The sequence below is a fragment of the Dendrobates tinctorius genome, unplaced genomic scaffold (assembly GCF_039654945.1).
Source record: "Dendrobates tinctorius isolate UK_male_01 unplaced genomic scaffold, ASM3965494v1 ptg000143l, whole genome shotgun sequence".
NCBI lineage: Eukaryota > Metazoa > Chordata > Amphibia > Anura > Dendrobatidae > Dendrobates > Dendrobates tinctorius.
In genome coordinates, this window is record NW_027361810.1 from 44,967,011 (window position 1) to 44,990,817 (window position 23,807).

General features: G+C 42.8%; 2 protein-coding genes across 5 annotated transcripts in view; one reads left to right on the forward strand and one right to left on the reverse strand.

Moving 5' to 3' along the window:
• PDK1 (pyruvate dehydrogenase kinase 1) overlaps window positions 1-8,990 on the forward strand; it is a 76,314-nt gene extending 67,324 nt beyond the window's left edge. The window contains exon 12 of the mRNA XM_073545895.1: window positions 6,348-8,990. The gene's annotated coding sequence lies outside the window, so the exon portion shown is untranslated. The remainder of the gene's footprint in view (window positions 1-6,347) is intronic.
• Window positions 8,800-23,807, reverse strand: part of LOC141049426 (neurabin-2-like) — a 114,918-nt gene continuing 99,910 nt past the window's right edge. For 3 of the 4 annotated variants that reach the window (XM_073545893.1, XM_073545889.1, XM_073545890.1), the window contains exons 17-19: window positions 19,958-20,074; window positions 14,137-14,325; window positions 8,800-11,948 (exon numbers count right to left, since the gene is read on the reverse strand). In XM_073545893.1, the coding sequence (XP_073401994.1) occupies window positions 11,766-11,948; window positions 14,137-14,325; window positions 19,958-20,074 (489 nt within the window). In that variant the 3' untranslated portion in view covers window positions 8,800-11,765. The remainder of the gene's footprint in view (window positions 11,949-14,136; window positions 14,326-19,957; window positions 20,075-23,807) is intronic. The other variant, XM_073545892.1, reaches the window with a different exon arrangement.

The following is a 23,807-nucleotide window of genomic DNA, read 5'->3' on the forward strand; positions in this document are numbered from 1 at the left end:
TGGGTAAAATGTCTTCAGCAAATATAGATTTTCCTATGAAGGAGACGACAGTTGGTGCTCAGAGTTCTATAGAGGGGTCAGAGCTAGCGGAACACAGACATTCTGCTGCAAGTTGTCCTGAAACGACAATGAGGGTGTGTGCACACGATGCGGATTCTGCTGCGGGTCCGCAGCAGTTTTTGCTGCGGTGTACAATACCATTATTCCCTATGGGAATGAAAAACCACAGTGCGGATTTTTCCGCAGTTTTGAAACCGCAGAAAGAATTGACATGTCAATTCTTTCTGCGGATTCCTCTGCGGTTTGCCATCTCCTCCATTGTGGAGATGAAAAACCGCAGGCCAATCCGCAGGTCTTTTGACCTGCGGATTTTACAAAATCCATGCGTCCAAATCCACACCGTGTGCACATACCCTAACAATTTGAAAGGATAAAATCTTCAGCCACCACTAGAGGGAGCTCGCTTCATGCTGTGGGCTACCCAAGTGCAGCCCACCACTAGAGGGAACTTGCTTCAGGCAGTGGGTTCCCCCAATGCAGCCACCACTAGAGGGAACTTGCTTCAGGCAGTGGGTTCCCCCAATGCAGCCACCACTAGAGGGAACTTGCTTCAGGCGGTGGGTTCCCTCAGTGCAGCTACCACAAGGGGGAGCTCGCTTCATGCGGTGGGCTCCTCAAGTAGTGGCTGCATTAACATTCAATTTGGAAGACTGTAAAGAGAAATTAGGCTGCCACTGCTATATAAAAGGGAACAGTTCAGAAATTAATATGCACATCGTTTTGGACATACTATATAAACAGGTTTTCATTAGTGAAACGCTCATTATTATAAGAGGCTAGTGTGAACAGAGCCTTTGCTTACTTTGTGATCCTGGCTTAACTGGTCCCCTAGAGATCTGCTATAAAACTAGTTCATGTAACCAGACTGCTGATAGTCTAGAACTGTTAGCGGAGGGAGCTTTGGTAACTGTACATCACTGTATACGGCGGACTCGTGTATAATTCAGAGGCCGGCCTGCTGCTCATCACCAGTCCGCTGCCTGTCACATTCGTCCTTGTCAGAAGAGAATTGTTGCACATCGTTTTCATTAAACTTGGATTCTCACTTCAGTTGTTTTTGCCTGTGTTTTCTTTCATTAATATATATTGTATATACTTCTGTTACTGTTTACATGTTTATGATGTATTTAGATATCTTCTATACAAAATCCAGGAGTAGACTCTGGATGGCGTCGATCAGAACGCAGATACAGTATTTGGAATGTTGCAGGTGCCTAGAACACCTCAGATTTTCTGTAACATCTCACATTCTGGAATAGTCATCATTACTGCCCCCGTTCCTACTCTAATATACCATTGTCACCCCTCTGCTGAGCCTGAAGGCGTTAACTCAAAGGCATTGAAGTAATAATCTAGTTTTTTTTTTTTTTTTTATTCTCCTGGCTTGGAATCACTTGCGGTAGTGCCTGGGATACATTTTACCTTGTCCTCCAACCATTGGGCGAGTTCACCTTTAATAAAGTTGTGCCGCACACAATCCACCTAGATGAGCCACTAATTGTGCAGTCCATCCTCACTAAGGGTGTGTGCACACGCTGCAGATTCTGCTGCGGATCTGCAACAGTTTTGGTCGTGCGGATCCGCAGCGCACACTGTGCGGAGTTTTCAGGGCGGATTTGCTGCGGTTTCACAACAGCAGCATGTCCATTCTTTGTGCGGATTCCGCTGCGGTTTGGCACCTGCTCCATGGCAGGTGTCAAACCGCAGGGGAAACCTGCAGGCTAAACCGCAGATCTTTTGACCTGCGGTTTTACACAAATCCGTGCAGAAAATTCCGCAGAACAATCCTCAGCGTGTGCACACAATCCTAACAGGTAGTGATTACAGAGGAGCCAATTTCTTCTGCTCCCTCATTCTGCAAGCTATAGTGCTTACCGAATAAGCGGCAGAGGGAACCCGGATACCTGGAGCGCTCCTAATAATCAGCTGTCCGGCGCCGCGGCTGCATGACAGTCACATCACAAACATGTTAGTTGAGATCTCCATGCATGCGTCGTGACTGTCACACAGTTACGAGACATGCAGCTGCGACGCCAGACAGCTGATCAAGCAGGAGCGATCCAGGTAGAATCTTGGTACTTTAAATGTCTGAAGTTTACAATTTGAAGCATGCTCACTACCACCGCAGGCAAAATCCATGGAATGGGTTGGCAATGCATGTGACTGCCACGCTATTCAAATGGAGGATGCTGGATCCACATTGTCAGAATCAGTGAGGGTCCCGTTTGTGGATCCCTAGGTGTCTTGTGCAGGTGACGTAACGTCTACTGCTACCAGGCATCGTGGATTTGTTTCAATGTAATGTTGACGTGAATGCAGCAGACCTTCATTACTTATCTTACGCTGATGCACGAGTTACACTTGTTGTAAACCAGAGACAAAGTTATAATTCTGCAGTCTTAGGAACTATAGATATAAAAAAAAAAAAAAAAAAAAAAATCTTCAAAGTTGTCAGGTTGCTTTTTTAAACGCAAACAGTTTTCGAAATAGCCTTAAATATCTACTTACCATTTGGTTGGTATAGTCTGTGCAACTTCTGTACATAGATGGCTGTTCTGCTGTCAGGGATTAAGGTTATACCTGGTCGATCAGAGTGGAAAGCATCCTAGCCTTCATGAAGGGCAGATCACATAGACAGATCCAGTACAGAGTGTTGATAAGAAAGAAAGATATTCTCTGGACAGTCTGCAAGAGGACATGATGAGCGAGAGGAGAGAATCTGCAGTAGACCCCGCAGAGGGGGCAGATCGAAAATTGACATTCTTCAACATCCGTGTTAAAGGCTAGAATGGAAAAACAAAATGCAGGAATGGAAATATCCTAGTATATGAGAGCTAGAGAGGGCAGCAGCATGCTGGACACAGACCACATATCCACTGAAAGACAATCCCACAGGAAATATCAAACTAGGAGCTGCTCGTAAACTGTACATGAAGGAAGCAATGAAGATTACAGCTTAACCTACAACAAATAATACTATAACAAAAACAGAATGCAGACATAACAGATTAGATATTAGAAAAAACTTTTTGACAGTGAGGGTCATCAATGAGTGGAACAGGCTGCCACGAGAGGTGGTGAGTTCTCCTTCAATGGAAGTCTTTAAAAAGAGGTTGGACAGACATCTGTCTGAGATGGTTTAGTGACTCCTGCATTGAGCAGGGGGTTGGACACGATGACCCTGGAGGCCCCTTCCAACTCTACCATTCTATGATTATACTGTCAATCATCTGGCCATATCCGTTCCCCTAACCAAGATGAACATTACAGTACATTTAGTATTCTTTGTTAGGTACACAATCTTAAATGAGATCTAGGCTCCAAATGTGATGTGCACAGAATCAAGATGGGAAGTTTAGAACCGGCCAAGAGGTTAGCGAGTCTACTGAAAGAGACAAATGAAAACCAGGCCATAGACAGAATATAACTGGCTGACAGATGGAGGACTGACTTCTGGATGACACCATCGCAAACATTACAACATGCACAGTTAATTTATCGCCAGAAGGCAGAAGTAGGAAGATATAAAAATAACATAATAGGCCTAAGTTTAGCCCTAGCCTAAAAGGTTGGATTTTTAGTTATGTTGCTTAAATAAGTGATGAGCAAACGTGCTGGGATTAGGTGTTATCTGAGCATGCTTGAGTGCTATAAGTGACCGGCGTACTCGAAAAAAAATGTTCACGTCCCCGTGTCTGCACGTCTCGCCACAGTTAGGCAATCCCCACGTGTTGCGGCTGTTGAACAGTGGCGAGACATGCAGGGACTCGAACATATTCTTTGAGCATGCCAAAGACGCTCAGCACCCGAGCATGCCCAGATAACACCTTAATCGAGCACTCATCACTATTAAATAGCACAAATTGCACACATCAGTCCCCATAGTCTTTGCTACTCACAATCCTAATGTGTCTTCGGGATGTGGAAAATTTGAAGTAATTTCATAGGGAGCCAAGCGGCCTAAGTAAGTAGGTGAGGTGTTCAGGTAAAATTTTCTGCAGAAAGTTCTGCAACTGTTTTATACATCTTAAATACAGAAATCCACGTTCATTTAACATAGTAACATAGTTATTAAGGTTGAAGGGAGACTTTAAGTCCATCTAGTTCAACCCATATCCTATCCTAACTTGCCCTAACATGTTGATCCAGAGGAAGGCAAAAAAAACCCATGTGGCAACAGTAAGCTTCACATTGGGGAAAAAAATTCCTTCCCGACTCCACATACGGCAATCAGACTAGCTCCCTGGATCAACGCAATATTAAGGAGACTAGTGTATATACCCTGTAATATTATACTTTTCAAGAAAGGCATCCAGTCCCTTCTTAAATTTTAGTAGTGAATCACTCATTACAACATCATATGGCAGAGAGTTCCATAGTCTCACTGCTCTTACAGTAAAGAATCCGCGTCTGTGAGTATGCTTAAACCTTCTTTCCTCCAGACGTAGAGGATGCCCCCTTGTCCCCGTCACAGGTCTAAGAGTAAAAAGATCATTAGAAAGGTCTTTGTATTGTCCCCACATATATTTATACATTGTAATAAGATCACCCCTAAGCCTTCGATTCTCCAAACTAAATAACCCCAAGTGTAATAACCTGTCTTGGTATTGCAGACCCCCTAGTTCCCTAATAACCTTGGTCGCTCTTCTCTGCACCCGCTCCAGTTCAGCTATGTCTTTCTTATACACCGGAGACCAGAACTGTACACAGTATTCTAAGTGTGGTCGCACTAGTGACTTATATAGAGGTAAAATTATGTTCTCCTCATGAGCATCTATGCCTCTTTTAATGCATCCCATTATTTTATTTGCCTTTGCAGCAGCTGCTTGACTCTGGCCACTAAATATGAGTTTGTTGTCCACCCATACACCCAGGTCTTTTTCAGTGACTGTTTTGCCCAGTGTTTTACAATTAAGCACATAATTATACAACTTGTTCGTTCTACCCAAGTGCATGACCTTACATTTATCCCCATTAAAGCTCATTTGCCATTTATCAGCCCAAGCTTCTAGTTTACATAAATCCTCCTGTAATATAAAATTGTCCTCCTCTGTATTAATTACCCTGCAGAGTTTAGTGTCATCTGCAAATATTGAAATTCTACTCTCTATGCCTCCTACAAGGTCATTAATGTTAAAAAGAAGCGGGCCCAAAACTGACCCCTGTGGTACCCCACTGCTAACCGTGACCCAGTCCGAGTGTGCTCCATTAATAACCACCCTTTGTTTCCTATCCCTGAGCCAGCTCTTAACCCACCTACACATATTTTCCCCTATCCCCATTGTTCTCATTTTATGTATCAACCTTTTGTGTGGCACCGTATCAAAAGCTTTTGAAAAGTCCATGTACACCACGTCCACTGCATTCCCTTGGTCCAGTCCGGAACTTACCTCTTCATAAAAGCTTATCAGATTAGTCTGACAGGAACGGTCTCTTGTAAACCCATGTTGATATTGGGTCATGAGGTTATTCTCCAGATACTCCAGTATAGTATCTCTTAGAAAACCCTCCAGGATTTTACCCACAGTTGAGGTTAAACTTACTGGCCTATAATTTCCAAGTTCAGTTTTTGTCCCCTTTTTGAATATTGGCACCACATTTGCTATACGCCAGTCCTGTGGTACAGACCCTGTTATTAAGGAATCTTTAAAGATTAAAAATAGTGGTCTATCTATGACTGTGCTTAATTCCTGCAGTACTCGGGGGTGTATCCCATCCGGGCCCGGGGATTTGTCAATTTTAGTGATTTGTAGACGCCGCCGTACTTCCTGCTGGGTTAAGCAGGTGACATTTAATGGAGAATTTTTATCCCTGATCATGTTATCCGTCATGGGATTTTCTTGTGTAAATACTGTTGAAAAAAAGTTATTTAGCATATTGGCTTTTTCCTCATCCTCATCCACCATTTCACCCAGACTATTTTTAAGGGGGCCAACACTATCATTTTTTAGCTTCTTACTATTTATGTAGTTAAAGAATATTTTGGGATTATTTTTACTTTCTCTGGCAATGAGTCTCTCTGTCTCAATCTTTGCTGTCTTGATTTGCTTTTTACAGAATTTATTTAATCTTCTGTATTTAGTTAATGCCTCATCACTACCTACTTGCTTTAATTCTCTAAATGCTTTATTTTTATCTCTTATTGCTCCCCTTGCAGCTCTATTTAGCCATAGTGGTTTCCTCCTATTTCTCTCATGTTTATTCCCATATGGTATATATTGTGCACAGCTCCTATTCAGGATGCTAATAAACGTCTCCCATTTTCTTTGTGTATTTTTATGTCTCAGGATATCGTCCCAGTTAATTGCACCAAGATCATCTCTCATCCGTTGGAAATTTGCCTTCCTGAAGTTTAGTGTCCTTGTAACCCCTCTACGACACATCTTATTAAAGGATACATGAAAACTTATTAATTTGTGATCACTATTACCCAAGTGACCCCCAACCCTTACATTTGATATGCGGTCTGGCCTGTTGGTTAATATTAGGTCTAGCAGTGCCCCCCTCTTGTTGGGTCCTGAACCAGTTGTGAAAGGTAATTGTCTCTCATCGTTGTCAGAAACCTATTACCTTTGCTGGAACTGCAGGTTTCGGTTCCCCAATGTGTTTCAGGGTAGTTGAAGTCCCCCATAATAATGACTTCTCCTTGAGTCGCTGCTTCATCTATTTGCTTTATGAGGATATTCTATGTTGCTTCCATTATTTTTGGAGATTTATAACAAACCCCTATCAGTAATTTATTATTTTTCCCCCCTCCCCTTATCTCTACCCACAGGGACTCTACATTTTCATTAGATTCATATATATTATCACGCAGGATGGGTTTTAAGGATGATTTTACATATAAACACACGCCTCCCCCTCGCTTATTTGTTCGGTCATTTCTGAACAGACTATAGCCGTGTAAATTAACAGCCCAGTCGTGGCTCTCGTCCAGCCATGTCTCAGATATCCCCACCATGTCATAATTATGTTCCAACAACATTAACTCCAATTCCTCCATTTTGTTGGCGAGGCTTCTGGCATTAGTATACATGCACTTTATGTATCTCTCTGTACCTCTATTCTTTCTTAAATTATTAACTGTTCTAACCCCACCCCCCATGCCACCCCCACCCCCAATGTCATTATTTGTGCCCAGGTCTCTAGCTGCACTGTCTTCCCCTCCTATAAAAGGAATACCCTCCTCCCATCCCTAGTTTAAACACTCCTCCAACCTTCTAGCCATTTCTCCCCCAGCACAGCTGCACCCTCCCCATTGAGGTGCAGCCCATCCCTAGCTTAGAACCTGTAGCCAACTGAGAAGTCGGCCCAGTTCTGCAGGAACCCAAACCCCTCCTTCCTACACCAATTCCTGAGCCACTTATTAACCTCCCTAATCTCCCGTTGCCTCTCTGGCGTGGCACGTGGTACAGGAAGTATTTCCAAAAATACCACCTTGGAGGTCCTTGCTTTAAGCTTACAGCCTAATTCCCTGAAATCATCTTTAAGGACCTTCCACCTACCTCTGTGTCATTTGTGCCAATGTGCACCATGACTGCTGGATCCTCACCAGCCCCTCCCAGTAATCTGTCAACCCGATCAGTGATGTGTCGGACTCGAGCGCCAGGTAGGCAGCACACCGTTCGACGATCCCTGTCTTTGTGACAGATTGCCCTATCTGTTCCCCTAATAATTGAGTCTCCCACTACCAGAACCTGTCTGGCCTGCTCTGCTCTCCTATTTCCCCCCTTACTGGAGCAGACACTCCTCCGGCTTTCAGAGGACATGCCTTGCTGCAGCAGTGCTACTCCTGCACTAACACTCCCCTCATCTGCCAACTTAGCAAACTTATTGGGGTGTGCCAGATCAGGACTAGCCTCCCTGGTGCTCTTCCCTCTACCCCGCCTTCTGTCACCCAGCTAGCTGCTTCATTGTCCTGCAGCTCCAACCTAGCATCCCCCCCTCATCTATCCCATTGAGCGTCTGCTCAGTGAGCAGAAGACTCCTTTCCATATTGTCTATGGATCTCAGTGTTGCCAGCTGCACATTTAGATCCAGTATCTGGGCTTCCAAATGCACAACGTGCTCACATCTCGCACAACAGTATGCACCCTCCACCGGCTGTTCAAGGATTTCATACATGCGGCAAGACGTGCACTGGATGGCATTGGCAATAGTGGAGCACATCATAAAGAGGATTGCACCAGACAATAAGATAAGCAAAAATAAATTAAAAAAAAAAAAAAAAAAAAAAAAAAGTATTAATATAACAGCAATTCAGTAAGACCTCCCTTGGAAACTCCCTGAATCTAAAGTCACTGAATCACAAGTCACACACTTACCACAGTTCGCACTTACGCTCAGGTCACACTCAGCTCGTTCACACTCGCTCAGGAAGAAGATTTAAAAGAGTTTTTTTTTTTTTCCCCTTTTACCAGCACACCACCTTGCTGCTCAATGCACTTCCAAAAAAAAGAAAAAAAAGAAAAAAAAAGTTGCGAAGTTTAAGTTGCGAAAAAAGTCTTAAAGGTTATCACATGTGAATATACCACCATAGGAAACCCCATGTAAACTTCATGCAGCTTGTCCGTACAATATGGCGACAGTGTAACCCACTCCAACCAACGCAGAAGTGAATTGGGACTTGTGCAGAAATCTCGGCACCAGGACAGATTTCTTCATTCAAGGTATACATGCAAGTTACATTTACATCAAGCCAGACAATCCCTTTAAATTATCAAAAATCACACACAAACATGCAGAAAATGGTCAGTTTTATTATATAAAACTTTTTTTTTTTACAAAAATGTTTCTATTTTCTCATGATTTTCTTTAAAGCGCTACCTTTGTTGGAAAATTAAAGTTTAGAGTAAAAATTGGTCCACTATTGGATGGAAAAAAAAAAAGAATTAGTACAGTATTGTAAAAAAAAAAAACAGAAGTTATAGTACAGTCATGTAGTGGTAAAGAATCCATTTGTACTTAAACAAAAAAAATTGCAACTACTGTACAGTATCTCATAAAAGGGACAGCATCGTCTAAAGGCGAACGCAGGTAAATGCATAGCTGCCTACGATTACTGGGAGAAAGTTTATAAATTCTTCCTAAACAAGAAAAAAAATCAATTTATTTACATGCAAATTATTTTTTTTTTTTTTTACTGTCCCTTTAAAATGGTTAGTGTCATTCATTTTCTGAAAAATAAATTAGATGTCTTCAGACAAATGAAATTGGGGGAGATGTAGCAAACTGGTGCAGGAAGTGGTGTAGTCAGGACCGACCAGTTAGGTCGCCGCTGTAGGATTTCCAAAAAGGCTCTAAATAATGATTGCGGAAATCATCCACAGCCGAATGGATTGGCTGCACCAGTTTTGACGCATCTCCACCCCATTGTGTGTGCGGGGTACTGTTGGACGTCTTCGGACACTTTCAGAAATAAATAAGTACTTGTGGCGCCCCCCTCGGGTTTACATATCGGTCAGGTCCAAGAAACTAAGCTATGTTAGTAACCCAACTGCCACCATGTTGGCGTACTGACTGCCACAATGGACAGTGGGGAAGTGCCTCTGTTATGCCGTCTGGTCTGGGATCCAGTCTGCTCCCCAGGACAGTCTTCACTTCTCTGGCCGGTGTCTGTAGCGTTTACTAGGTCCAATGACCTAAGGAATGCACTCAAGATGCCAGATGTAGAAATGAAGACCGCCTTGGCCAACACGTAGGACCGGGCTGGACCCCAGACCAAGACAGCACTAATTTTTTGCTCAACTCTAATCTTATGTATACTGAGTCCTAAGGCAACCGTAGGGACTGTGCGCCATTTTTAAAGGTCCGTACAGAACAGCTCAATAATATGATGGCACCTGCCACACTATGTCTGTTGGATTCATACAGAAGTGAGTAGTAGGTGGCACAGCAGGGCCCCATAAAACACTACGGGCGCCATAATACAGCTTGGATGCTTCGGCACAAAAACTGAAATACGTCCTGACTCTAAAGGGGCTGTATCGGCCATTACACATCTTACTACCTTTCCCAATCTCCACGAAACAGTACACAAAAAAATATATATCTATATTTTCATACAAAATCTGTAATCCAGACGAAATTTACGGTATAAAATCGCCTTGCACAGTCAGCCAGTCACACTTTCCGGCCCTGATGTTTTGGGCTTTTTTTTTTTGCTATCTGAAGAATTCCTACACAAGGCAATATTGTTATATATATATGAATAAAGTAATATATGTGGTTGGCAGCACAGTACAAAGCAATGGGTTTTTTTTTTGGGAGGGGGGGACAAGTCATATAAAGGTCTTTGGAAAGTGTGACAGAGTACCACAAGTAGATAGGTGCTCATTTTTGTGCCACAAAAGTACCTAAGGGGCACCCATCCTCGTATATGATAATCAAATTGGGAGATGATAAGAATATCGCACGTGAAACGTCTTGGTGTAAAGATGGGTTTTTTATTAATCTGTGCCGATTCGTTTCCAGCCGTATCTTCATTTTGGACGGAGCTCTGCTTTTCTGACATGTATCTCAGTGCCCCATATCTGGCCTCTGTAAGGAGGGAGCTCACCGAATACCGAGTTTTATCACTGGGCCTGGGTCTGTGCAGGGTTTGGAGGGGGGGTGCTGCATTATAAAAATGAAGCTCCGACAATAATAGAGCTGTGTCAGGAAATCATCTACGAAAAGAAATAAAGTGAGCAAGGTTGGGCACTAGTGGTTTGTGTTGGAGAAAGATCCGGGATTCATTAGAAAATATGAAGAATATGTGCGAGACAAACAAGTGGGCAAAAGGATAAGGATAAGGAAGAATGGAACGGATTTTGAAGGAAGTCAAGGCTTAACGAACAAGAAAAAGGAAGATATTAAATGCAGACGATTATAAACTATGTAATATAATTTACAAGAAATTATGGTTCATATGGTTATCAGTAGAGATGAGCAATTTGATTTGCGATGATGCCCTAGTTAGTCTGGTCGCCAGCGGCAGACAGTCTTTATTTCTATATCTGGCATCCTAGGTGGCTCATGTCATAATGTCACGAGACCTAGTGATGAGACGTCCAGGACCTCGGGCCTGGAAGGACCAAATGCCGGACCAAGGCAACGCAGTTCGAATTGCTTGTCTCTAGTTATCAGTGGTCATGCTCCTCAGTGTCACCGGTCTTCTACAAAGACATCCACCTCCTGCTGCCAGAGGCCTTTTCTGGTCACATATTTTACCTCAAAGTTCACATCAATGGCTGCAGGACACTCGTACATCAATGCCATTCACACATCCTTATCACCAATGCCAGACATACTAACCAACCGGTCTTGTAACCACAGGAAAGATAAGAGCAAGTGCCGAGGACGACGTACTGTCGAAGACGACGTAAACAGCCTTTTCTCCGATTTTCACACAGGGTCCACATGTGTTCATGAGATAGATAGATAGATATATATTAAAGTGGTTGTTTCAGGGTAAGGAAAAATTAATGATCATCTCTAAAATATCCACATCCTCTTAAAAATTACAGTTCATGAAATCAGTACAAATATAGCATCTATTCTTTCTTTTCATAAAAATGCTAGATAAAAATCACGATCCTTCAGAAGACGACCCTACGAGAGCCGTAAAGGGATCTAATTACGTTACAGATGTGCCGTTCTTATTTTAATTGTACAGATATATACATATACAACATGTGGATTGGACACGATTGTGGTGCGGTATCTTAGCAGCTCGATTCTACAGTGGTGACCGCTTTACCGCCGCCGCTGCCTCCACCGCTCTTTCTTTGCGCATCCTTCTTTGAATATTTTTCCTTTTGCTTTTCCAGTTTCTCTTGTGCTTTTCGGATTTCCTTGATTTTCTTCTTGATTGTGGCTCTGTCCGTCTGGCTTGAAACACCCAGCGCCTTTAACGTAAAAGAAAAGTTTAACGTGACTTAACATCTCTACACATCCAGCTCTGCTCGAGAAAGTGACCACTGTTACAGGCTGTAGTTTCTTTAAAAGAATGTACAGAACTTAGTCTGCTGCAATACCCCCAGGCAGCCTTTGTACTAAAGTGGCACTGTGTTGGGAAAAGAAAGAAAGAAAGAAAAAAAAAAAAAACAATGGACGAAGCCTGCCTGATAAATTTAGTACAAGTTGAGGTGTAACTTAAGAAAGAACTCTAGTTCCCAAATAAAGGAGCATTTCTGGTGAGGCGCACACCACTGATAAAGATGCGCCTAAGGTCGACGTCGTAATGACAGACGCATGGTACGCCTGCACGCCCCTCATTTACACTGGCATATAAAAGCCCCAATCTTAATGCATCGGGGCACATGTGTTCAATTTACCTGCAGCGCCACCACAGGGGAGGTTAGACAAACCATTGACTTGAATGGGTACTCTAATGGCCATGTAAGGCACCAGGGGCCCGTTAATTTTTCAGCCAAGCAAAAAAAAAAAAAAAAAAATCAGTTGTTCAAACAAACTTTTTTTTTTTTTAAAAAACTCATTCACTCTGGCATTTTTCTAAACCCGAAGTTTTTTTGTAGTTTTTTTATGGTTTTTTTTTTTTTTTACTTGTGTTTTCAGGACTTTTTTTTTTCCCTTAACTCCATTCAACAATGAAGAAACTGCTAGTACTTTTCCTAGCAAAAACACTGACAAAAACGCGGAAAGAGACACCCAGGCGTCTTCTGAGCCTTCCCATTGGCTTCAGTTGTAAAATAAAGAGCGTCTTCAAAGCAGAAAACACCTGAAAAATGATCCAGGATTGGAGTGAAATGAGTTAAAGCTGCGCTGCCGGTAGATGAGTGATGAGAAGGAGTCAGGAAACCAGGAATGAGGTTTATTAGTCAACGCGTTTCATAGCGTCACACTTCATCAGGACAAGCCACAGTGATCACAGTGAAGAGAGTATTACTGTGTTTCATTCTGGCTGCCTGGGGTTTACTGGTGTTACATTACAGCACCTAGAGGGGATCTGGCAATAGATTTCACAGTGCAAACTGCAAACATTAACAACTAGATCTCTTAGACCAGATGAGACTGGTGTACTTGGTTTGATAACTCGTGATATAATGGTTGTAAAATCCGCCCATTAAAATGAACAATTTATCCAGAGGATGGGTGAGGACTGCTGGATCAGTGAAGGCTCGATCACTGGGAAACCATCCCTCCGATGCTCTGAAATGCCGCCCATAACTGGAGCGGTGGCTGCACACACATTTACAGTCTTTGGGACTGCTGGATAAAGCAGAATGCTGTACTCTGCCATCTCCGGGAATCCTATAAAGAATAGCGCATGCTTGACTAATGGCGACCCCCTTCGTTACAATACGGTTTTTCAGAATCCCCCTTCTTGGAAACGATGAGATCCCCAATGGTTGGAACCCCACTCATCCACAAATTATCACCAGGATGAGACAAGTGTAGGGAACAAATCAGTGTGGAAGGAAGCAGTGGATTTCATAGAATGTTAGAGTTGGGAGGGACCTCCAGGGTCATCATGTCCAACCCGCTGCTTAGACCTTTGGATCGGAAAAATTGACCTCCAGGTGCAACAGAAAGTTGGATATATTTATTTTAATAATTAAATTTAACAAAAAAAAATATAAAATACTAAAATAGTGTTCAATGGGAGATGATCACTATCAAGGATTTTGTTCACCATTTTGGACTCAACATTTCCAAGTCTGGAAAAATCCCATCAGTCCCGTTGCGATTGTGCTGAATAGACGCATTGTTGCCCAAGCAACGAGAACGGTCACAGACAATTGGAATCAGAAATTCTGAGCGGCAGCAGGTTGTTATTCCCATCGCTGATCACATGAATCTCTTATTACACTTTCATTTTACACAATTTCCTCATTTTAAAAAATGCCAATTTTCATTTCACCAGCAGGTGGCACCCTATCACTAAGGCTAAGTGCACAATCCTGGATGAAGGATAAATGGAGACACGTCGATATTACAAATCACTAATATTGTTCTCTGTTTTGTTGCTATTTATTTTCATTGCTAAGAAACCTGCCATGGCGTAATATTGTCGGTGCTGCTGGCCGTCTGCAATGCATGTCCCTGCCTGCTGGAAGTTTCATTGACCCTTACCTTCAATCTGTCACTGTCCAGCAGCATTAACTGCTGCCCGTCCACATTCTTGGCCGTGAACTCCTCAATGTATTGCTCCATGTTCATTCCCATTAGCCAGTGGCACACTTGATGGGCGCTCCAGTCAGACACGGGTCGGCTATGCCATTGGTTTTGTTTCCCGGTTGGGGTGGCGTCATCGTCCAAAGCCTGCAACAAGAGAAATGTTCAGATGCTGCAGCTGGGGGTCCACCGGGGAAAGACACATGGAAGGACTCCAGGGCAAAATGTTAAAACTGGTGGAAAGAAGAACACATTTTGGCAGGAGACGTCTCATTTGTCTACGATGCAGTCAGCGCTGGCGCGGATCCTGGGGCTCGATGTGATTCAGCTTATTTGGTCATTCGGCCGCTTGTCTTCACAGCAGATTCCCGATATTGGGGCAGAATTAATGTATTTTAAGTGACAAAAATATACAAAAGAAAATAGTTCCTCGCGTTTCGTGTGTCTGTCACTGACAGTTTTCCTATTTGCAGCAAAGACCTATGAGACCGCCATGAATTCACATCTCTAGATAGTTATTAAAGGGAAAGGGACTCCATTTACATTAAAAGATAAGAAATAAGAATTACAGTGTATAAGAATTATCTGTGTCCATTAAATGGGTTTTTCTTAAATCAAATTTTATGCACAATAAGTCCGACTCTCACAAGTCCAGTAGCTAATCATCCTTTTTTACTGTTGTCCAGAGTGGGAGCCATTCTTTGTAGTGCGCAGCCTGATCGTATGTGTATTGATGGTCGTCCGCACTGGCTTATCTATAGGGTCGTTATTGGTTTAGAGACTTATATCCATATATACTACACAAAATAGCTGACAACATTGAGCCCTTACTGGCACACACTGGCGTCAGTTTTCTGCAGATGTATGCTGCGTTTTCACTTGTACGGACAATATTGAAAGGGGTCATTCACATGACCTTGGGAGTGTTTATAGGGCCGTGGAAAACATTGGAAGCACACAGATAACATCCAAGTGCAGTACGGTTTTCATGGACTGTTATATGGAAATAGAGAGCTCTTTTTTTCCCCCTTATGTATAAGAAAAAAGGGACGGAACTCGGGCACGGAACTTTCTTATAAAACGAATAGTCTCCTAAACATCACCCATATATGCCCCATTAAGGTACATGATCACCATAGAGGAGGATCCCCAGCTCAGGATCCCCTTTTATGCCGAAGAACAAAAAATAAATCTATAGAAGTGTCTTCCATTCTTGTAATACAAGCGCAGCGTTAAAGGGAACCTGTCACCCCTCCGGCGTTTTTAAGTAAGAGCCACCTTGTGCAGCACTAATGCTGCATTCTGTCAAGGTGGCTCTTTTATTTAGGGTACCTTCCACCGCAGAAATAAGCGTTTATAAAATTGGTCAGACATACCTGATATTTGACAGGGGGGCAGGTCTTTCCCTATCTGACAGTGACGCCACACATCCATCACTCATGTCTTCCTACATTTTTGGATCCGCCTCCACATCGCTCTTTTCAAATTCTGGCGCCTGCGCTGTCCTATTTATTCTTGGGCATGCGCAGTTACTGCTGACCGTTCTCTCTCATGACTTCCTGGCCTTCCTATCGCGCCTGCGTGGACGCTCGGCCAGAGATCTCGCCCCGCAGTCGCTTATGGTTTATTCACACTGCGGGGCTGGGAATCTCGGGCATGCACAGTAGTTACTACTACTACTACTGTAGGAAGACATGAGTGATGGATGTGTGGCGTCACTGTCAGATAGGGGGGCAGGTCTTTCCCTGTCAAATATCAGGTATGTCTGACCAATTTTATAAACGCTTATTTCTGCGGTGGAAGGTACCCTAAATAAAAGAGCCACCTTGACAGAATGCAGCATTAGTGCTGCACAAGGTGGCTCTTTTACTTAAAAACGCCGGAGGGGTGACAGGTTCCCTTTAAGAGTGTATTCTTATGAATGGCCGCCATATATTACATTTTTCCCTGCAGTCGTAACTAGAGAAAAAATAAATATTTGGATGGCAGTCAAATTGCCATTTTCCAAAATTATTTGTATTGGGACCAGGGCAATGATCATAATTTCATTGCTTGGTGATAATGTCCGGTCTTTTCTTGCAGTTGTGATTGCTATATTGATTTCCATGTATAAAAAAAAAAAAAAAAAAAAAAACTTTTAAACTTGTCTACCGTGATTAAATAGTTACCATTTGTTATAGGAAAAAAATGTATACATTTTTCCTTGAGCATCTACATCCAACAACCAGAATAAAAAGTAGCATTTGAGACCCAATTTAAAGATATTCGTATATTATTTAGTATAATCTGTTTTGTAGAATACAGTTATCTTGCCCAAAAAAGAAAAAATGGGCAGGGCATTGCCCCCTTGAGACACGTCCTGCCAGTCTTACAAGTGAAACAAAGCCGAATGGGTCAACAATCTGTCTTTATTGTGCAACTTGACAACTCGGGGAATTTCTTCCTACTCTATTTTATTAGGCTGCCTTACTTACAGTCCTGAGTAATATCTTCAAGACTTGCATCTGATTTTCCAAAGAAATGTGCCAAAAGAATCTAGGCTATGCCACCTACATCTCTATTCAAAATGCTGTTAGGCCAGTGGGAACATTGAAAGCGGATCTATCATCACATTTCACTGTACAAACTGCATACATTATTAAATGGAACTTGTAGAACTGATTAGACTGGTGTACTTACCTTGAAGATCAATGTCAGGATGGCTGTACGATCCTGATACTAAGATGAGCATTTTATGCGTCCAGATATAGAATGAAATATCTCAAAAGTCCACGCATATTCAGTCTCTACCCACCGAGCCTGACTGACAGCTGCAGCTGGTACTGAGCAATGTGAGATCTCAGCAGGGAGGAGGGACACTGAGGCGCTGTCAATCAGGCTAGGCGGATGGAGATTATGTTACACTTTCAGAAAGTATTGTTTAGCCATTATGACATGTATTCTCAAAGTAACTGTGAGAGTCTCATCAGGTCTAAAATCTATTTATGAACACACTTTTCATTGTGAAATCTGGGGACAGATCTACTTTAAAGGAATTTCTTTAGATCACTGTCTGAGTATTTACAGTCACAATACACAAACATGCGATGTTATTAGGAGGCAGACAGCAATGTGAAAACATGTCCAAAAATTAACTTTTTTTGCTAAAAAATTATAAGTCATGCTTCATTCTTTACCCTGAGAATTCTCTCACCAAGGCTGTCCTCTACAAAGCGTGGAAGGTAACAGTCTATCCTAGCTTACTGGCTGCATGCAACGGCTTATAAACCCTTAGAAATCTGTCGGGATTTCCTGCTGCGGCCGAGGCAGAACGGCTTCATTCAATGTTTGCTCATAAGAGTTTTTGCAGAATACAAATCGGTGCAGAACAAGGACTTCATTCACTAATGCAGACTCATTTCATGCACGGAAAGAAAACAAAGGTTTCCTGTACAGAAAGGGACTATATTCACATACAAATGGTAAATTATTGCTAATCTTAGGGTACCGTTACACATAGCGAGATCATTAGCGAGATCGCTGAAACATAACCGGTTTTGTGACGCGCCAGCGATCTCGCTACGTGTGACACATAGCGGCGACCGGCCCCCCCGCTGGATATTGCTGATCGTGCTCGAATGTTCTAGGCCATTTTTTGACTGTTGGTGTCCCGCTGGCCAGCATGCATCGCTGTGTTTGACGACATAACAATGACGAGCGACCTTGTTGGCGACTCAGAACTCACGCTATCGGGGTCTGAGTCGTCAGAATAGCTGCTGTGTGACAAGGTCCCAACGACCGCCAAGGTCATTATACGGATCGCCGCTGCGTCGTTGAGTAGATCTGCCTGTGACAGCTTACCAGCGACGTACCAGCGATCCTTACAAGGTCGCATCGTTGTCGGGATCGCTGGAGCGTCGCTATGTGTAACGGTACCCTTAAAGATGCAAAGAGAACAATCAGAATTTACATAAATTTAATACAGGCGCTGAGTTTTATGGGAACTACATTTGCACGATCCTCCAGAGTTTTTTTTTTTTTTTTTTTTAATTTCTCCATCCTTTAGCTATTAGTAATGTTTGTTCAATATGTGCAATAAAATATTTACCGCGTCTTCTGCCGTTTCCAGCGCTGCTCCGGTCCTCTCCTGCATCGTGTGACTGCAGTTGTGACTAGCTAGTTCAATACAGAGCTTTCTGTGTGGCCACAGTCGCCTTCTTAATGTCTACCAGAATCAGAAGGAGGCGCTCAGACTTACATTAAAGGGGCAGTCAGACGGCCTTATAAATCTGAGCGAGATCGGAACGCAGTGCACGGACTGACGGGTGGTTCTCTCGACCCGAGTGTGACAGACAGCTGCATAGGAATACATGAAGTGCTCACACTCAAATTGGGAGAGCCACCGGCATGTCTGCATACTGCGTTCTGGTGTCACTCCGATTTATAAGGCCTGACTGCGCCCTAAGAGGAACTAGCGATCCATGGGGAGAGACGACAAAAAAAAGCTGTGGTCACATGATGCAGGAGAGGAGCGGAGCAGTGCTGGAAACAGCAGACAGTGATACGGAAGAATTTAGTGCACATATTGAACATACATTACAAATGGCTAACACATGCTGAGGTTAGAAAAAACAAAATGCTAGGACTTCAGTGACCACAGAAAAGGGTGAACATTTTGAGATTTCTACCCAGACTCAAGTTACATGTGGATTTTTTTGTGCTTGTTTTTAACAGTTTTTTTTTAGGCAAAGTCAGGAAGCAAATGCTGCAGGAAATAAAATACACCTTCTTCAGTTATACTTCCTATTCCTTTTCTGCCGAGTTTCAGATTTGTTATGCGTTATGGATTTCACCCTACGAATATGGTGAAAGCGTACAAACCCGGCCCTCCTTAGCAGCTGGACCAGGGCAGTTTTCACCTCTGTGGTAGGTATCCTCGGGCAGCTCTGGCATGTACTTTGTGACGCCATGCATGTTGTGACGTCACCGGATGTCGAGCACAGGATGCCGGCTGCAGAACATAAGACTGCCCTGGTCTGGTTGACAAAGAGGAGCCAAACCAGAGCGGTGTGCAACTCTTGTGAAATCTGTAATTAAGGAACTGAGACGCGGTGGATTTCAAAATAAGAACCGCAGGTGAAAATTTCTGCAATGTGTAAAATAAGAGATTTTTTTTAAAAAAAATTGCATTTACTCAGCCGATTCTATCCACACAAATATGCCACGGTAAATCTAACTACATACAAAGAGCGAATGCACACCCTTAGAGTGCTAATCTGTGGGAGAGAACGAAACCGGCAGTCTAGTGAGTGAACTTACCTGACACACTACAAGCCCCAAAAGAAGATATTTCTGAGCAATGATATCTACCCCCCAATATTGGGGACTGACCGAAGGTGAGAGGTAGCGGAAGCTGTAACGCACACGCATGACACTCGTCTTACTATTATCCTCCACGTTCACCCCTTGGGGCATGTTGCGTTAGTTTAGCATTAATGGAGTACCCAGTTTTGCTTTTTTAATTATTGATGTTCAGGTTAATTAATGAAAAGAAGGAAACGATTTATTAACATTTTCAGTGCCTATTTCCAATTTTTGCATGGAAACCAATTTGGTCCTTTACCGTTTACCTTGATCCAGTTATTGGTGTCAGAATCTCACGGTAGCAGACACTGAAAAGGTTGCGATGATGACTTGTTATCCACTGCTACATGAGGACGGCACAATAGACATGCGGTGACACACAACACTAACACCACACCATGAACACAACTACCACGGACACAACTCGGCCACTCACCTCATTAGACGAGAAGGTGAAAGTGTGCGACCGTCCCGAAAGGGAGGGCTCTGCCACCAACCCTGATAGATCAGAGCGATGGCTGTAACTGTATGAATCATCTATGAAAACTCTACTCTGAAAACAAGTAGAAATAAGACTGTATTATCCGAGCCCCCGTCCATCACAGAGAAAACATCCATATTTGACATGTGCAAAGAGGACTATATGGGGGAGAGGGGGCGAATATTATGGGGATTTAGGTCACAGAAGCAGTATTCGTTACAGCACCGTAAATTACTAGCTCCCTAGAATAAGTGATCACTTTCTGGGGGTCCCCCCGCTGAGCATGTGCGCCACTTTTCTCCAATCATTGTCTACAGGATGCCGGAGATGGCTGGGTGCAGCGCTCGGCTTCCTCTGGCACTCTCATAGACAATGAATGAAGCGGAGGTGCACATGCTTGAGAGATATTCCGCTCACATTGAACCCTGCCCAGTCCAGTTCTTACAACTGGTGGAGGCCCCAATTTTAGGTCATTAGGTTATCAATATGTTGTGGGTAAGGGATAACTTGTTCTTATAGGAGCACATTGCTAAAGTGATTTTCCAGGTTCACAAAACGTTTTCCCCCTGGCTTAAAAAAAAAAACCCCAAGTGACAGAAAGCGGAAGGTGCCGACTGATAGTATTACGTGACTAATTAGAAATATCACTGTAAAAGCTCAAGAGTTTTGCAGTAATAACAAAAATACAAAAACAGGCAACAATGCATCTGTAGGGTAAATTTGCACAAAGCAAATTTTTGGGTTTGTCACAGATGCATTTGAGAAGGAAGATGAAACAGATGAAGTCTGCTCTTGGACAGAATAGTTGTTCTTGAAAATCGCATAAAAGTTGTAAGCAAAGCTCCATTAAGATGACGTTTATTATGCCAGAAAATGAAATCTCTGCGCAGTGACAAAGGCTGATGCAGTCTATAGAGGAATACAATTCTAGAAAATCAGCGGAGATCCAAGGTCAAAGACCAAATCAACGCGATTCTTCTAAACTGTCTGTGAAACCTAATAAGATCATATTCCTTGCGGCACACCGAGTGACAAATGCTGTGTACAAGCGATCACCTACAATGATACCATTGAAGCAAAAAAATAAATAAAAAATTGCAGATCTCTGGTCTAGCAGCCAAGTTAGTAGTCCATGTTTGCCGGAACATAGGCTTACAAACTACCTGCGGGATCCCCAGCACCACTTCTAATTTGTAGGTCCTTACAAGGTCATGCGTGTGTCGCCTCAAGACGTAATGTCAAGCCTGCATCAACCCGCAACATAATGATTTTGTGTGGCATGCTAATCAGCAGAGGAGCTGAGGATGCTGCAGGTAGAAGGAAATACTCAGGGCTATGGTCTGGCGTCCACATACTACCGATATAAAAAGTAACCCTTGTTTTTCCAAACTCAGAAAAATCCAAGCTAGTGGACACGTAGCACCTTATTTTAATGGGATCTCAGGGGTCCAGGTTTGTAGAGGTTATCTACTATAACAGATATCAAAAAACTGACCTGCACTTCCAAACAGAAAATAAGTTAAAAAATGAAGGTACTTAGCGCACAAATTGGCCAATTCATGTCAGCCCAACAGCCAGAGACAAGGCATACCCCTTTGTTGGGACCCTAAACCTAACATGATGCCTGTCCTGGGCTAAAAGCCTACCATTATATGGGCAGGTAGGATCAAGCCCTTTTTAAAAATGCCTTAGGTTGATGAGAGGGGTACGCCTTGTCGCTGGCTGTTTGGCTGACATGAATTGGCCAATTTGTGTGCCAAGTATCCTTATTTGTTAACATGTTTTCTACAGCAGTAATGCAACTCCAATTTCATATATTCAATGTTGAATTCAGAGTGCAGCTTTTTGTTATCTACTAGAACATGGCATATAAAATAGGGTTAGCCCCGGTAGTGCATGTGAGCCGTCTTGTGTTGGGACTTCGCTCTTCAGTCCACAGTGATGGTTGCACATTCCAGTAATGTATCCCAGTGCTGGCATAGCGCTCCCATTGCTGGATTTGTAAAATTGATAAAAGAGGGGACAGACTTAAATTTTTATCTTGGCGGATAATTCAAGTCACAGTTGGGAGAAATGTCTGCTTAGCATGAGGTTTCTCCAATTATTGTTTTCCAGCAATTGGCTTGGTTTCAGATGATCCAAATATAAACTGAGATAATTAACAGAGAAGGAAACAAACACAGAGAAATTAGAATTAAATTGCAGCGTGTTACTAAGAAGTCAGTCTGCGTCCGCTCGGCGTGAGGCGCTGTACTGGTAAAATTACAGAAGTTTGCAGACCGGAAAGATATAATTATGTATGAATTTCAACATTCTACAAAGGGAGATGTTAAATTTTTAAGTGAACTCATCCAGTATTCATGCAAGACTGCTCATATCTGTGTCCGAGCCTCCGCCACAGCAAACCCCAAAGGGATTATTATTGGTAAATGGGGTCCCCCCTGGGGCTGCGGTTGGATCTGTCAGACTGCTGTGACTTACGAATGGAAGCCACCACATGGCATCATCACAGCCTAAGAGATAAACATCTAGTGGACAGCAATAATATACCAAAGGTCGTAGAAGGGTAGCAATTTTGTTCTTTTCATCCTGCCTTCTAAGCAAAAGCATAAAATTCTTGTTTTTTTTGTGAGATGAGTTATATATACTTAATTCCCTTAATGGCTGGGCCTGAAATACTGTTCATGTTCTGCCCTAATCCTGTTGTATTAATTGCTCAGGTTATCAGTCATTTGGAAACAATCTTCATTGCTAGCCGACAAAAAGAGAAGTGGTGTTAAACCATTTCTGTATTCTGCCCATGGTCCCCGGCAGTAAAGGCACCATCCTGCTCCAGTTACACTGCTGGAGCAGAAATGTAAGCGCAATGTCAAAACTCAGACCCGTACAGCCGGCTGTCAAAGGAAAGCGGTCAGTTGGGAAAGGGTTAGTGACTCCTTTAATGTACCATATAGTGAACTGGGGAAAAAAACACCCAAAAACAAATGGAAAAGCAGGTAGTGCGCAATTTGGGGGTATTTTCCTTTGGTGGGGGCGGTTGCGGTGTATTACTTTTTTTATGGAAATCAGGAATGAATAGGAACACATTTGGGGGTATTCTAAATACAGAAAACACACAATATATGTTTTTTCTTTAATAAAAAGCACTGCTTTTCTCGTTCGCCTTATTGGGGGACACAGACCGTGGGTGTATGCTGCTGCCACTAGGAGGCTGACACTATGCACAAAAAAAGGTTAGCTCCTCCTCCGCAGTGTACACCCCACCGACCGGCAGGGATTTCCTCAGTTTAGCTTAATTATAATTATAGAAGGATAGGGAAAATGAAGGGAGGTCAGCTCACCAGTCTCGGTTGCGATCCATAATCCTCCTGCGCACGGAGTCACCTTGATCAGGGGTGTTGACTGAAGCAAAATAAAGGATGGAATCTCCAGCGCTGGACTTCAGTTAAAAATACATCATTTATTGTAAATTCTTAAAATCGAACAGAAAAAAGTATGGATAAGGACATACAGGCAGATGGGGTCTCTGGTGGTCTCCAACCAAAGCGTTTCGACCTAGAGGGTCTTACTCATGGTTCACACTAGACCAATACTGACGACTACAAATAATACAAAGACTGGTAAATCACAGGTGTTGGACAAAAGAATTAATGAAAATAGGGAGTATCCCTACCAGTTAACGCTTGCAAACACTCAGCCTAATGTGGAGCTGAAACAAAAACTTGTCGGAAAAACAGGAAAAAAAAAAAAAAACTAATAAAAAGATATCATAAGAATATAATAACAATCACAAAAATTATCAGAA